The sequence below is a fragment of the Tursiops truncatus genome, chromosome 12 (assembly GCF_011762595.2).
Source record: "Tursiops truncatus isolate mTurTru1 chromosome 12, mTurTru1.mat.Y, whole genome shotgun sequence".
NCBI lineage: Eukaryota > Metazoa > Chordata > Mammalia > Artiodactyla > Delphinidae > Tursiops > Tursiops truncatus.
The window spans coordinates 38,714,853-38,731,062 of record NC_047045.1 but is presented as its reverse complement, the minus strand read 5'-3'; the positions used below and the strand labels follow the sequence as shown (position 1 = coordinate 38,731,062).

General features: G+C 34.0%; 1 protein-coding gene across 3 annotated transcripts in view; it reads left to right on the top strand.

Annotated features, from left to right (window-relative positions):
- SEC63 (SEC63 homolog, protein translocation regulator) overlaps window positions 1–16,210 on the top strand; it is a 68,636-nt gene that overhangs the window by 27,870 nt on the left and 24,556 nt on the right. For all 3 annotated transcript variants that reach the window (XR_012324771.1, XM_033867596.2, XM_033867597.2), the window contains exons 4-14: window positions 1,308–1,420; window positions 5,272–5,333; window positions 5,924–5,982; window positions 7,460–7,510; window positions 8,539–8,647; window positions 10,276–10,370; window positions 10,470–10,602; window positions 11,958–12,050; window positions 12,718–12,872; window positions 14,217–14,364; window positions 15,693–15,775. Coding sequence is in view for 2 of the 3 variants with exons in the window: in XM_033867596.2 (XP_033723487.1) it covers window positions 1,308–1,420; window positions 5,272–5,333; window positions 5,924–5,982; window positions 7,460–7,510; window positions 8,539–8,647; window positions 10,276–10,370; window positions 10,470–10,602; window positions 11,958–12,050; window positions 12,718–12,872; window positions 14,217–14,364; window positions 15,693–15,775 (1,101 nt within the window). In the remaining variant the exon portion in view is untranslated. The remainder of the gene's footprint in view (window positions 1–1,307; window positions 1,421–5,271; window positions 5,334–5,923; window positions 5,983–7,459; window positions 7,511–8,538; window positions 8,648–10,275; window positions 10,371–10,469; window positions 10,603–11,957; window positions 12,051–12,717; window positions 12,873–14,216; window positions 14,365–15,692; window positions 15,776–16,210) is intronic.

The window sequence follows — 16,210 nt, the reverse complement described above, 5'->3', positions numbered from 1 at the left end:
CCGCTCCGCGGCATGTGGGATCCTCCCGGACCGGGGCACGAACCCGTGTCCCCCGCATCGGCAGGTGGACTCTCAACCACTGCGCCACCAGGGAAGCCCCAGCATATATTTTTTAAGCCACAGATGTTGATTGCCATCCTATTAAGAGTTGGTTTGTAATTGCTGAAATGTAAAAATATCTGAAGATGAGATGAGAAGTTAGTATATTTTTAAAAGACATTTCTAAGGTTGGTTTAATGCAAAGTTAGAAGCAGGAGGTCTATTTATGTTAGTTGGATGGGACCCTGTGTTAGTTGACACTAAGGCAGTGTGTTGGTGTCTTTGTCATAGAAATTCAGGTTAATCTTGAGTGTACCTGTTAGCTGACTTTCTTGATTGAACTTGAGTTGATGGGTCGCAGTAGAAAATTGGTCTTTTAAGTTAATCAGTGGAAAGTTAGAACTGAAACGAATGCTAGCGATCATCTACCCTTTTTTTCTCATGGAGAAAATGAGGCCTGGAAAATTTGTGTTTTGTCTGGGGTCCCATAACTTCTTAGTAACAAAGGTGAATCTAGTGCCCTTTCCATTTTTTCTGCCATACTACTTTTTTTTTTACTTCTAGTCTCTCCTCAGTAGATGGCTTGATCCAGAGACTCATATGATACACAGTAAGGAGTGTGTTAATCTTGTAGTTTTCTGCTTTGTAGAAGAAAAGTTTGCATATCATCTGAGTTTTCTTATTGTGATGATCATGGTTATCAAGAGGGATTTTTTAAGATTAAAAGGTTTGGGGGCAATTTAATGCCATAAAAAATCAATGTGAAAAATTTATTCATAGAAATTGAATCTAATTAGGAAACAACTAAGGTAAACTTATTAAGTATTTACTTAACATTAAAATATTGACAAGCAGGTGAAACCAGAAATTCTTCAGATTTTTTTCTTAGAAAGGAAGTTAACCTTTGATTTGAGTTTTTTTTCAGCCAGACTTAATTTACTGTGATCATTCTTTGGTATTTAAATGTCACTATCATTTTATTTTCTTTAAATGGCATTATATAGTATCAGTCTAAAATTGTCGGTGCCTAGGGTACTGCGTGGCACATACTAGGTGCTCAATAAAATAAAATATCTTGGACAAAATGAATATTTTTATTTTAAAAATATGTGGGTGAAATTTATAGGACAAGGTATATATAGGATGAAAACTTCATTTTCTGTTTCTGAAAATATTGAGTAGTTCAATATTTTAAGTTCAAAGTGGGATGGATTATGTTTTTACAGCATTGTGCTTATTTTTTACTAAAACAAAGCCTTTTCTTTTAGGGGGCGACAGTAGCAGAAATTAAGAAACAGTATCGTTTGCTGTCACTTAAGTATCATCCAGATAAAGGAGGTGATGAAGTTATGTTCATGAGGATAGCAAAAGCTTATGCAGCGTAAGTATTATAGGACCCGTTACACATTTTTAAGAGTGGTAAAGATAGTTTTCTATTTGAATAAAGTAGTAATAAAATAGTTGTCATACACTTTTATTAAGCGCCTCATATGTTGAGTCTATCATTTATGGAACTACCTGGCAACGCTGAAGTGTTAATTTAGCCAAACCTTAATTTTAAATAACTTACAGTAGTGCTTTTGCCATGTAAGTTGGTTAAATTAAGTAATAAGTGATGTGTTAATTGAGCTATTTTCAAAGCATCCTGATTAGAAGAGATATACTTGCACCTTGTTTTCATTTCTAGGCTTTTTGTTAGGCTAGATCTATTTCTTTTATTTTGGCTTATAGCTTGTCTCATTTAAACTATAAACTAAAGATGAGTTTAATTTTGGGGAAACAGGATAGGGTATATAAAATTTGAAGTAATTCCTTGAGTATTAATATTACAAGAGTTAAAAAGTTAGCTGGACTCTTCAGGAATCATAGATATATCCCACACAGCTCTTATGTTGAATTAAAGAGTAAAATACAGACAAGATGTTATCTGTTTTTGAGGACTCGGTGATGTATATAATTTTGTAAGCTAACTTAAAAAATATAAGTAAATAATAGGATATGCAGATATAATAGCAGGCTGTGAAAGTGGAATGTGAATGACAAAAGTTTGGGAAATATCATCTTACGCACTTTTGTGCATAATAAAAGTATATTGACCGTGTCTCCTCTCTGCCTAGCCTGCCCCCCCTTTGTGGATTGCTTGTTATCTATGTGAATATGATTCTGTAATAAAGCAATACTTTCAGGAGCTTCTGAAGTGTATACTACATTTTCTTTTCTACGCAGCAGATGTCCTCCAGATTGCTGTCTTTCAGTTGGTGTCTCCTTTTCCCCTTTTTTCAGTGTCTCCTTTAAGCATTTACCCTTGTTGCACAAGTATTGCAGTGCCTTAGTTGCTGTCTTCAGGTAATTTAAGAAGAACTGAAGATTTCCAGAGGAAGTCAGATAGCCTTGGTTTCCCTGTACAATTGTCCACCCGACCCAGAGCTTTAGCTATTGTTTCTTTCAACTTTCTGTCTCCTAATCAGATTCTTTTCCCCAAAATAATTAGTAGTTTTAATTTTAGTGCTTTTGGTACAGTTATTTTTTTTCCCCCCTGAGTTTTCAGGTATTGTAACACTTTCAAGTTCATGATTTTGTTCTCAGGTTACTGGAAATCTGACTATGATGTATGGTCACTATTCTAAGAAGTACAGAAGAATAATATATGGCCTTTGGTTTTAACTCAGTTACATGTTCAAGATGTAGAATGTTTTGTATGTAAAGTGTCTTAAATAGTTGATGGTCTATCAGACAAGTGAAGAAGTAAAATGATTATGGGACCCAGAACTTTGAGTTATTGTAACTTGTACAAGTATAATTAGATTAGTTAAAAGGGTGCATTTTACTGAATATAGGTTCTGAGTGATTGAAGCTGCTATCTTATGTATGTATAACTCTACCAGCCTAAGTTATGTAATTCAAGCAACGTGTAGAATGCAGTTATAAAAAACTGCATGATCTACAAGGTTTTTCAGAATTTGCCTTGGTTATTCAGGCTGGTTTCTCTTCCCTTATTCACTCATTATAATAAACAAGCTGGGTCATTCCTATTTCTTCAGACCAGATTGTAACTGAAAGGAAAGGAGGTATGGCTATTTTTGAGGAGTTAGACCAACTATTGATATCTGATTCATTCTTCTGGATATAGTTGGGATTTTGCTTTTGGGTGTAAAATCTATGTTTAAACTACTTTGTAACAAGTGGGCAGCATGATTTACATCCTTAAAGATATTTTGATTTTTAAAAAGTATGTTTTCATGTGTTCTTACATATGAATATGTAGCTTAGCTCTACATAGCCAACTCAGGCCCTTCGCATATAATTTAGTGAAAACATTCTCTGGGTTAGGATTTATAAACTGAGGTCCCTGAAACTGTATACAGAATTTATGTGTGTTTGTAAATGTGCGTTTTTTTTTCCAGGGCAGGAGGGGCATAGGTTTCATTAGATTCCTAATAGGATCTATGATATAACCTCCCACCCCCAAAGTCAAGGGGTATAATCATGTTTAGGAAGCTTTATACTCATTGAATTAAAAAAAATTATGTTAGCACCATTGGTGTTGTTTAAGCTTGTTATATATAAATTATACTGAAATCACATAGCTTTTAAGTACCTTAAGTCTTAGGAATGGATACTGAAGCACTAATAAGTAGCCCAAAATCAGTTGCTTTCTTACACTGACTTTTTAAAAAATGGATAATTCCTTTGAGTATACAGGATGGTTACACAACAGTTGTACAGATGGTTTAATGAATGAGTTAATGGAATTTTAATCAGGTGTGTATGCAGGTTGAAAAATCAAGTGCTTCTCTGATGAGAGCTGTGCTTTATTTTGCAAAACGTAAGGGCATTGTATAGAGAACAGAACAGTTTATGGTGCTGCCATCATTAGAAAGTCAGGAGGGGACAGAGATAATTATTTTGGGGAAAAGACACTGATTAGGAGACAGAAAATTGAAAGAAACAATAGCTAAAGCTCTGGGTGGGGTGGACAATTGTACAGGGAAACAAAGGCAAAAGTTTTTGAAAAACATCCCTCCCTTAGCAGAAAGGAATCTTAGCACCACTCCTTATTAACTTGCAGTCTCTCTAATAATGCCTTTCATTGGCTCCTGTATTTTACTGCGGCCTTAGGTCAAACAGTGTAAGTGGAGTTATAGTTGAATAAGGACTAAAGACATCAAGGCTCTTGTTTTCATAAATGACCAAATTGGTAAGTTTAAAAATATTTTCAAATCATTGAAAAATTTTGCAATTTTATGAAGATTCTTCTGCATTCGCTCTCTCAATTGGAGCTTTGTTGAATAGAAAATTCATTGTATCTTAAGTGCATATGTTCTGGGAAATAGAAATATGGCTAAAATTAGATTTGGACATAAACATAATCTTTTGCCAATTAGTCTGCAAGAATGCCTTCCTTATTATGTTATTGGTCATTTTGTGTGTATGTGTCTGCCTTGTCTCCTTAACAGCATTGTAAAGTTTTTGAAGGAATTGAAAATTTCTTTTAATGTTTTTTTTTTTTTTAACATCTATACTGGGACCTGGAATAAAACTACTCTCACCCTGTGCCTTGAGCCATTGCCCAGGTCAGGGGTTATATTCATGTTAGGTGTTTAAAAAATCACTGTCACTTTCATATTGCTTGGGTTAAGAAGCTGTTGCTTTAGCAGGTATTTTCTTAGTCTTGCTGGAAGTTGGCTTAGGAGGAAATTGTGATCTTAGCACAATGCAAATGACCTTTTCCAAAGCAGTGGAATTTTATAGGTGTTATTTTTTTCTTTGAGAATGTGGTACCAGTTTTGGAGGGATTATTATTAATCATGTATTAAGTTTATATTTAAAAAATAGATATATATCATTATTAAAGTAAAAACATGAACATTGAAGAAATTTTGGGAAATATCTGAGTGTATAAGATTTTTAAAAGTAACGTATAGTCCTCCCTGCCTCCTTAGAAAATGTAGTAGCCTTTAAAGTTGCATCTTCTGGCTTGAACTGGCTAAACCTGAGAACCCATGGGCCAACTAGGAATTTGTATCTGGGCTCAATAGTTAGTATTTTCTGTTAATGCTGAATTTCTTATTTTCCTTTCCCCCTTCTTTTCTGATTTCAGAGAGTTCTTTTCTTGATTCTCTGAAATTATCTTTAGGAAGTGAGTTGGTTAGTTAATGGAGTTTGTGTATATGAGTACTTATTTTTCAGATGTGGCTTTCTAATTTTGCACCTTTGTTCCTTTTATGCTAGTTTAACTGATGAAGAGTCCCGGAAAAATTGGGAAGAGTTTGGAAATCCAGATGGGCCTCAAGGTGTGGTAAATGATGATTAAAAAATACTGGGGTTATGATATGTGTATATTATAAAAATGTTAAACTAGATTGAAAAGAATGTTTTGATTTTCTTAGTTTGTGAATAGGAAAATTACAACCACAAGGAGTTAAACAAATATGTAAATTGAGTTCCCTTTAATTTTTACTTTATTCTTCTTTCTAGAGATTGGTTTGAAAGATAGAACTTTGATTGATTTGATGAGGAAAGTAGTCACTGTCATTATTCTTCACTTCCAGTTAGTAGTTGATAAAAATTGGATGAATAAAATCTGTTTTTCTTTACTGACTAAACATTTTCTCATATATTCATAGTGTTTACATAAACTCAGGACATATAAAATAATTTAAGTGTTCTGGGAAGAAGGAATTCACATACTTAGAATTTTTTTTTCTTCTGGAAAAATTTAAAGTTTCAAATATAAACCATGTCCATCAACTTTTGTGTAATGGAAACACATAATAAGATAATCTTAAAGCTTTTTTGGAGGGGCTGGGGGAGACAGAATTTGGGGATATAAAGAAATAAAACTGGAAATGGAGACTCTTCAAAAATATTCTTCCTATTTTAGCCACAAGCTTTGGAATTGCCCTGCCAGCTTGGATAGTTGACCAGAAAAATTCAATTTTGGTGAGTACATTTAAATAAGACACTATAATGTGTTCGATATATCTTGGTAATATATAGAGAGCTTTACAAAGAAAATACTGGTGTGCTGTTTTCAATTTAACTGTGTATTGTGAAAACTGTTTTTGCATAATGGAGAAAAGAATCGGTTCCTATTATTAGGTTGTTGGTTTGGGGCAGTGTGTTCTAGTATAGGGTCCGTCCCCCCCCCCCCCACCTCCGCACTGTTTAAGGAATTCCTTACAGTTGTGGCGATTTCTTGTGGAGGTGGTTTCAGATTGGGTCCTACTCTTGGTTTAGGGAACCACTGTTTTTTTATGGTATCTACATTTATCTTACGTAGCGCTCAAAATTTAAGTTATCTTTTATTCCACATTTACCCAGGCTAAATTAATTTTAATGTGTGCTAACATAATGATATATATTATATGTGGCACTTCAGGAGACAGTGGGATATCAGACTTCAGTCTGTAATATAGAGGCTGCAACTCCTAAAACATCAGGAATTATCCTAACCTATTGTTCAGGAATTCCCTACTTCTCCTTTCTTGAAAATACTTATCTAGGAGCTATCTTTGAAGCAATAAAAAAATCCATGTTTTGTTTTGAAAATGGCTATTTAGTGTTATTTTATGGCTGTTTATTTACATGTTATTTTCCAGGGTATATAGTTGCTGTATATAAGCATGTTTATTATGCTTGGGGTTATTCAGGGAATACTAGAGAAAAGATAGTTAGCTACCAGATTTGGGATCAAGCAGTAGGACAGAAATCTAAGACCAATAGATAGAAATTACTTGCAAACAGAACATTATGTGTTCTGTTTGATATTTAGGCAAAGAAACCAGCTTCTACCATTTATTTGGAAGGCACTAACTACTTGCCAAGGTGTGGATATATAATACAGTTGACCCTTGGACAACCGGGGCTTGAACTGTGTGGGTCCACTTAATACGTGGATTTTTTTGATAAATACGGACTACAGTACTGCACAATCCATGATTGGTTGAATCTGCGGATGCAGAGCCACAGGTAATGGGGGGCCAACTCTGAAGTTAGAGTTGGATTTTCCACTGCAAGGAGATCGGGGAGCCAAGCCCCACATTGTTCAAGGGTCAGCTGAAGTTGGCCCTCCCTTTCGGCATGTTTTGCATCCGTGGGTAAAGAGGCCCTACTCTTTTATCACCATTTTATATAAAGGACTTGAGCATCCCTGAATTTTGGTATCCTTGGGGCCTTAAAACCAGTTCCCCATGGATACCAAGGGATGACTATATATGCTGAAGGTTCCCTATCTGCAAAAGGAAAATAATAATGGTACCTTCCTCTTAGAGTTTGAAAATAAGGATTAAATGAAGTACTGCATGAGGAGTGCTTTTAATAGTGCCTCCCCCATGTAAGCCTCAAAATAAGTGTTCATGGATGTTGTCATCATTTACCTGGTGAAGGCCATAACTTTTTCTTTCCTTTTCAATTCAAGGTTTTACTTGTATATGGATTGGCATTCATGGTTATCCTTCCAGTTGTTGTGGTAAGTTCCAGCTCTTTTTATTAACATTTTTTAGGGAAGGGAATCGGTGCATGCTTTGGAGTCTCCTTATAAGATTGTAATTTGTATTAGAATATAATCCATTAATCCTTGAATTTTAAGAATCTTATATTCAGTTATACTTTAAAGGTCTTCTAAAGGTGACATCTCTTTAGTATGTTAAAGTGAATCTCCTCCTGATGCAAAAATTACACACAGATGAGATAGTACAGATGTATTTAGAATTTAAAATGAAAATCTTCCGTTACCACCTCCCCCAACTCCATTTCTCTGTCAGAGATAATCACTGCTAAGTTTGCTTCCTTTTCAGATATTTTTCTATGCATTATGTATATATACATGTGCACATTTTTTTTAAATGTGATCTTACTATATGTATTGTTCTGTGACTTTTTTTGCTTCATATAGGGGTACAACATGTAGAACGACCTCATTTTTAAAAACAGTTGCATAGTACCTCAATATTGAGGTACCATAAAGTTTATGATTTTATTGTTTATTACTCTTATGACTGGTGGTATTCTTACTGATCTTACAGTTCCTATGGGTCCCATAGTGAGGCTAACAATTAACCTGTCTTGCCTTCTTCATAGGATTGTTGTGTGAGAATCCACTTGTGTGGAATAATGTGAATGAAAGTAGTATATCAACTATAAAATTGCCTCTTCGCTTATTTGTCAAATATTTATTGAAGACATGCTATGTGTGAGGAACCAGCTTGTTGCTTATAGCAGTGGGTTGTTTCATTCCTATTTTGTCTTTAAACAATTTCTAGCTGAAACTTAAATGTTTTAATCATATATATGTAATGAGGTAGGTTGGTGTTTAGGCCTCAGGCAGCATAAATATTTACCAAATAAATCATTTGAAATATGTAACAAAGGCATTTGTTCTAAAGAGCAGGTCTTTTTATTGGTTTATGAACATTTAGAAAATTTGACCATTCTGCATCAAAATTAACATTTATCATGGTTTTTATGCTTTATTTCTGGTTTAATTTTGTGTTTTAGGGCTCTTGGTGGTATCGCTCAATACGCTATAGTGGAGACCAGATTCTAATACGCACAACACAGATTTATACATACTTTGTTTATAAAACCCGAAATATGGATATGAAACGTAAGTAAATTTAAGTAACTGTGATACTAGATTATTTTCTGAGTCGTTTATGTAGAGTTGATATATATTCAACTGGAGAAATTCCATTTAATAGTTTTAGGGATATTCAGTTCATTATAGCTAAAGCTGGAGGAAAATGCTAACACCCTTTATCATATGTCTTAATCTGTAGTTCTGTTATTCCCATTTTACTCAGCTATATGTATATATCAATACATATTTTTTTCCCTCCAGAAATTTTATGGTAAAACTTCTTGTGGGCTAATTTTGTAATAATACCAGCTAGGATTTCTTGAGTATTTGTCATTGCCAGGCATTGCTAGCCACTATGCATGTATTAACTCATTTAATCTTTGTATGCCCCCATAAATAAGTGCTGTTTTTAAGCACATTTTATAGATGAAGAAACTGAGCCCAAGGATACACAGTAAGTGACAGAGCTAGGATGGAACTCAGGTAATGTGGTTCCCAAGCCCTAAACCAGTACATACATAAAGCTTTGTTTAGCTGGTGGGTTTGCTTATATATCCTTGGTTTTAGCATTGGCACCATTTATATAGCTGTTGTTTTCATTCAGACATTTGAGGGTAGTAATAGTACTAGCTCACACACATTACTATGCTGACTGTGTGTCAGGCACATATGAAGAAACCAAGGCCCACAGAGAGGTGAAGAATATTGTTCTAGGTCATTCAGCTACGCACTTAACCTCTTTACCGTCCTGCTTTTTGTGAGGATGTTGCATGTATTTTCTGCTGTAAGGTAAGATTGATGACTATAGTGCCAGTCATTGAAGAACTTGTATAGGCCAACGAGGGTAACGCTAATATATGTGACCTCACATCATGTGTATTTCAAGGAACACTATTCCTACAAAACCCTCCAGAGTTCCATAATAAAAATTTCTGCAAATTACAATATATTGTAGTTTACTCAAGGCTCTGAGGAGTCATGAAGTGAAGAAACCTGAAACTCTTTTTTTTTTTTTTTTTTTTTTTTTGGCGGTACGTGGGCCTCTCACTGTTGTGGCCTCTCCCGTTGCGGAGCACAGGCTCCGGACACGCAGGCTCAGCGGCCATGGCTTGCAGGCCCAGCCGCTCCGCGGCATGTGGGATCTTCCCGGACCGGGGCACGAACCCATGTCCCCTGCATCAGCAGGCGGACTCTCAACCACTGCGCCACCAGGGAAGCCCCTGAAACTCTTTTTAACTCTTATTTCTCAGCTTTATTTAGCCATGGAGTCCCCGCCCCCCCCCCCTTTTTTTTTTAACAAAGCAGTTAGTAACATCACATAGAATACTTCCTACCATAAATTTCTGTGGAACACATGCTTAGGTCTAGAAACAGATGCTATTTGTAGTGATTTTAATGCACCTAGTTGCTTCTGGGCCCTTAATTTGATGTGTATTTCTATTTACTTGTGATAGGTAATATTGCACACATTTTAAAAAGTGAGATGTTGCTTTTGTTATGAGAGAGATTAATGCTTATTGATAGTGGAGTTCAGATGATTTTAGCATTGTGTGTGATTGGAAAACTGCCTCGCTCTAGGATTAATCAAGTATCATGGGAGGTGGATTAATGGGTGACCAAATTTATTTTTCTTCATATTTCTTTTGTTTTCTTAGGTCTTATCATGGTCTTGGCTGGAGCCTCTGAATTTGATCCTCAGTATAACAAGGATGCCACAAGCAGACCAACAGATAATATTCTAATACCTCAGGTTAGGCCTGTCTCCCAAATTCCTTGATAAACATTTAAGTATATAAGGTTAATGCTTTTTTAAGTATACATTTTTAAATAATTATTTTATTTACTCTAGCTAATCAGAGAAATTGGCAGCATTAATTTAAAGAAGAATGAGCCGCCACTTACCTGCCCATATAGCCTGAAGGCCAGAGTTCTTTTACTGTCTCATCTTGCTAGAATGAAAATTCCTGAGACCCTTGAAGAAGGTATTTGTGATTCTAATATCTGTAGGGTTTTAGTGGTACAGAAGAGGTGGATTTAATTAGACCTCGTGGTGCAGTGTTTTTTTGTCACTGTTCTTTTTTGCTCAATCAGATAATTACTCAAGGACCTTTTAAAAACAAATCTATATGCTATGTACATAATTCACAAATTCTTTGAAGGTATTAGTAAGTCAGATGTTTTGGCAAATGTTAAAATGTTGTATTTCAAGGTGAGAGAATACTCTCTATGAAAAATGTTAAGTCAGTTGCAGATTATACAATAATTCCTGATGGCTTTTAAAAAAGGATTTTGTAAGCCTTTTGGGGCAAGGAAAAAATGGATTTTCACAACAGATGTCTCAGTCACTGCCACCAGTACCACCATCATACTCCAGCAGTAGTTACCAATGAAGTGTCTGTTTAATCTTTATTTAAAGCTTCAGAAGTACTTGAAGCCATCTATTCTACTTAAAAGAAAAGCAGTGGATTGGGACAGTGGTGTTTCCAGGGATGTCATGAATTTGAGTGTCATCTCTTTTCACTTGCATTATTTCAATTGGAAGTTCTAAAAGAAAGTTATTATCCTTAGGGAATTTTCTTTCTGAATGAACCAACCCTCCCCCCACCACTTTAAGCCAATCAATAATGCAATCAAATGCCTTTGAAAACAAGGTCAGTTGATGCTCAGTGATTAATGATAGGATAGGCTGCTTATGATGGAATCAAGGAGCGCTATTTAGGCATTGTTTATTGAAGTTGCAAGTTAACTAGTAATTCTGTTCCTAATGTTCTGTACAGGTATGAAACCATCTCCATTTTTACCAATTATCTTAGAATCAGGGAACAGATTTTTTTTTAGGTTGAGTACCAACCCCAATGGATGATCTTAATGGTTAACTATTATATGCAGTATAAATGAAAGTGTCTGTCTCCCTCCTCCTCCTCCTATCCTCCTCTCTCCATTTGGTTGACATTTATTCTCAGTCTTAGTCTTTGGACTTATCCATAATTATAGGAATTTAGGTACACAGGAAGAAGAATTTTGAAGTTCTTAAATCAGTAAGATTATGATTAAATTTAAGATTAAGGCTATTTCCAAAAAAAAAGGTAGGGAGTAATTTATAAAGCCCAAGACCATAATATTAAAAGTTTGCCTTTGAAACATCTAATTTGAGGTAGGGTTTTCTGATTGATTTTTGACATAGTGCTGCCGAGGAGAAACTATTGTAATATTCTGAGGTCATGTGAAAAATGTGTGTGACAGCTTAAATTTAGCATTCGTCTTGGACTACAGGTGATAAAGGTGTTTTAATCATAAAAGAAGAATGATTTGTTTCAGGTGTTTTATTGTTTTGCAGATCAGCAATTTATGCTGAAAAAATGCCCTGCCCTACTTCAAGAAATGGTTAATGTAATCTGCCAACTAATAATAATGGCCCGGAGCCGTGAAGGTGAGGAGGAAGCATAATTATGTTGTACTTTTTCTTGCAAGCACATACAGATTACACTTCATAGTTTTAAGATTTTTGGGTGCTTAGTATAATTCTGTCTGTAAGGTGAATCAGTTTTCCCAGTTTTGTTCATGGTTTTCCTTATTTCTTTCCTGTATTTTTTATTATGTAAAGTATGGTGACTTATGTTCTTTGAATTTAATTTTTCATTGTTTTATTGTTATTTATTGTTTGCAGAGATTTAAAATACCCTTTTCCTTCCTCTGAGTAGTTTTAGAATTAGGTTAACAATGAGTTTGAAGTAATTCTTTAAGTGATGTGATGATGATTCATCTGACGTGTAGTGTTTTTTACATAATGGAAAAAAGAACGAGGGCGTTTATTTATGGTCAGTAATGGAAAGAGAGACCCTTAAAAAAGAGATACTGGTTGTGTTTTGTTGTTATGGATGATGTCAGTTTTTGGCATGACATCAGTATGTGCATTTGACCAAGTTTGTGTATTTTCTGTGTCTTACCCAGTAACTTTTAAAGGAAATTCAACACTGTGATCGTAAAATTTGAGGTGTTAAGGATGTTCACATGAATTTGTTTTTGTGATGAATTGTGTACTCCTGAACATATAAAAAGTCCAGACCTGTTTTTGCTTTTCTTCTATTCTTTCTAAGAAAGGGAGTTTCGTGCTCCAACTTTGGCATCCCTGGAAAACTGCATGAAGCTTTCCCAGATGGCTGTGCAAGGCCTTCAGCAGTTTAAGTCTCCCCTTCTGCAGCTCCCTCACATTGAAGAAGACAATCTTAGAAGGGTTTCTAATCATAAAAAGGTAATTTGCTACTTTAAAATTAGTTTTAAGCAGTTTGTCCTGTCACTTAAAGGTAACATGAATGAAAATTTTTCTAGAAATGGTTACTGTGAACTTCTTAGATTTATAATGTTTTAAACATTCTAAAACATCCCTCAAGTGATTCTGTTAATACTTTCTTGATTAGGTAGCTGTTTTATAATATTTTACTACTGTAGTGGTTTACTTTGGGGGTCAGTGCATTTTAGCAGTCAACACTTTCTTTTTTCTTTATGTTGCCAAAAATAAGCGTACTAAGTAAAAATGCACTGTATACTTTCCATTTATTTCATTCGTGGCTTAAAGGTTGGGCCATAGTTTATTGGTTGAGTCTGAACAAAAAAAATCAAGCATTCAAAAAATAAGTAGATCAAATACAGATAATTCTTATTTAGAAAATACAATCTGTATATAGATTATGATAATGAATCTTAAGATATTTCAGAAATGTAATATAAATGAAAACTTGAGGAAATACAAGAAAAAGTGGAATGAAATTGTAAGTTTGGTAGATTTTAAACATTACTTTGTATGTATTGATATTAGACAAAGTAGGCAGAAGATAGACATTGGATTTGATAGTGTTAAGGCAGAACTAATAAATACATATTAGAAATTTGCATCAGAGTTCTCTCCTTTCGAGGAAGTGTGTTACTCTTATAAATTTGATCACATTTTAAGTCATAATTGTAAACTTCAGAATTCAAAAGCAGGTATTTCACATGCCTCATGAGCTAATCCCTATCGGTGAAAGTAAAAATTAATAACTGGCACTGAATACTCAGAAATTAAAAAACCCTCTCCTGAGTATCCATTTAGCCAGGCTGGGTTTTACTGCAATAACGGATAGCTGTATTTAGAAAATAATAAAAATGAGAGTACTGCATAGTAAAACTTAAGGGTGCATGCAGCTATTACTTGGACATAAATTCATACTCTTAAAGGTTTTTATCATTAAAATTAAAAATAAAGGTCTGCAAACTGAACAAATCAAATGACAGTCATTCTTGCTTGGGTCAAGAGTTTATATGAATGTTATTATTTTTTTCCTCTAACTTTATTTTTTTCTAATTAAAAAAAGTAGCTGTGTATTAACTTTGTAATAAAAAAAATTCTTAAAAAAAAAAGAAAAATTCTTAAATTTCCTTGGAGAAAAAGGCCATGAAATACAGTGAAGTCGTATTTTCTGCTTTGAAATGTATATAATCTTAACATTTTTCTAAAAGTTTTTGGATTTTGTTTTGGTAAACATGCTAATAATTTTCCTTTTATGTAAAGTTATATGACTTCGGGATTTATTTTCTTTCTCTCTCTTTTTAAATTTAGTACAAAATTAAGACTATCCAGGATTTGGTGAGTTTAAAAGAATCAGATCGTCACAATCTATTGCACTTCCTTGAAGATGAAAAGTATGAAGAGGTTATGGCTGTCCTTGGGAGTTTCCCATATGTGACCATGGACATAAAATCACAGGGTAAGTGGGAGGTTTCCCATTGCTTCCCTTTTGATAGATTGGCTTTTGTTTATTTGGCTCAAGGCCCTCAAAACACTTCATTTAATAACTTTTAATTAGACTTTGCAGAACTGTAGTTTACCTGTCAGATTTGCTGTGATGGAAGATGTTGTATACTTATTAGTTTTGAGAACCCTACTTTTATTATCCTCCTAATGGGCTTAGGTTTGAGGATGCTTCTGTTCTGTAGTTCAGCTTTCAAGAAGATCTTAACTTTTCAAAGAATGAAAGAGATTTCTAGATGTAATGAAGGATATTTGAAATATATCTATTGTTAGTATAAGATACCTGCTTAGTCCTAAAATTAATTTTTAAAAAACCTTATTTGTTTATATTAATTAAATCTTGAGAATCACCATGCTCTGTGCCACATTTCATGTGTTTTTCTTGACTTACTTCTGTCTTTGTCTGCTTGGAGTGAAAAAAAATAGAGATTATTTTTCTACCTACATAATTGTCCTGTGAGTTCCCATTTTAGAGCCAAATATAGTATCTTAGTATGGTGACAGAATTAGAGATTATTCTGCTCCATTCCTTCATTGTGACATTGTTCTGAGCTTTGACATTTGCTAAGTTGCCATTGTGAAAACATTCTTGTGGGACCAAGAATACAAGGATGTGTTAGGAATGGTTTCTGTTTTTAAAGGGCTTGTAGTTAAGTTTATTTTATTGTTAGACTTTTGGGGTTGTGTGTGGCAAATGTGGTTTTAAAAAATTAAACAATTGCAAAAAATGTTTTTAAAGTGTTTTTTAATATAAACAATATTTTCAAGTTCTTGCCTTAAAATATCTTTACTGTTGCTCAGAATACTAGTTTTAATTATTTTATTCTTACAGGCACGCATTTGTTCATATAGGTAAGATCTTGTGAGTATAAAGTTTGCACAATTTAATAGAGTGACAGAATCCTATTTTTATATCACTGTGAGAGAAAGCTGTTGTAGTCCTAACATACTCTGTTTTAAAAGGCTTGGGTTTGAAACTTGGCAGTGTCGATATAGCCATTTTGTGACCTTGGGCATTTTACTTTATTTCTGAACCTCAGTATCTTCTTTAAAGAAATAATAATAATGCTTCATAGAGCTGATTTAAGGATTAAATGGGTACATTGTTGAAGGCATCTACTAGAGAGCTTTTTACAGAGTACATAGTCAATAAATTATTTTTTATTTAGTAGGTTTAAAACTCTATGTTTGAAATACTGAAATACCAGATTGATTTGAATAAGCTGTTTTGCTGTTTGCCTTGACATAGAACTTGATTTTTATTTATTTGTTTTTCTTTTATAGTATTGGATGATGAAGATAGCAACAACATCACAGTAGGATCCTTAGTTACAGTGTTGGTTAAATTGACAAGGCAAACAATGGCAGTAAGTAGTCTGTAGTTTTATGCTTTAAGAGTTATGTGTTAAGGCTTTTATATTCTCTCACTCTAAGTTATACATTCTCAAAGTCAAAACTGTTGTAGATTTGCAAATGTAATTTTGCAGGTTCTGTTAGCTGTTTTGAAATTTTAAATTAATTTTTATAGTTTTCACATTAGTTTTTCACACACACATAGTTGAAAAATACATTAATTCTTCCTCTGATGATTTGTTAATTCCCTATAAAACATTATAATTACAAGGTCGTGTGGGTATCATTCTTAAATTGTAAAGTGTTATACAGAGATTAATTATTGATTATTGTTGAGAATTTTATTACCTCCTTTTTTTTGAATTTTATTTTTTTATACAGCAGGTTCTTATTAGTTATCTGTTTTATACATATTAGTGTATATATGTGAATCCCGATCTCCCAGTTCA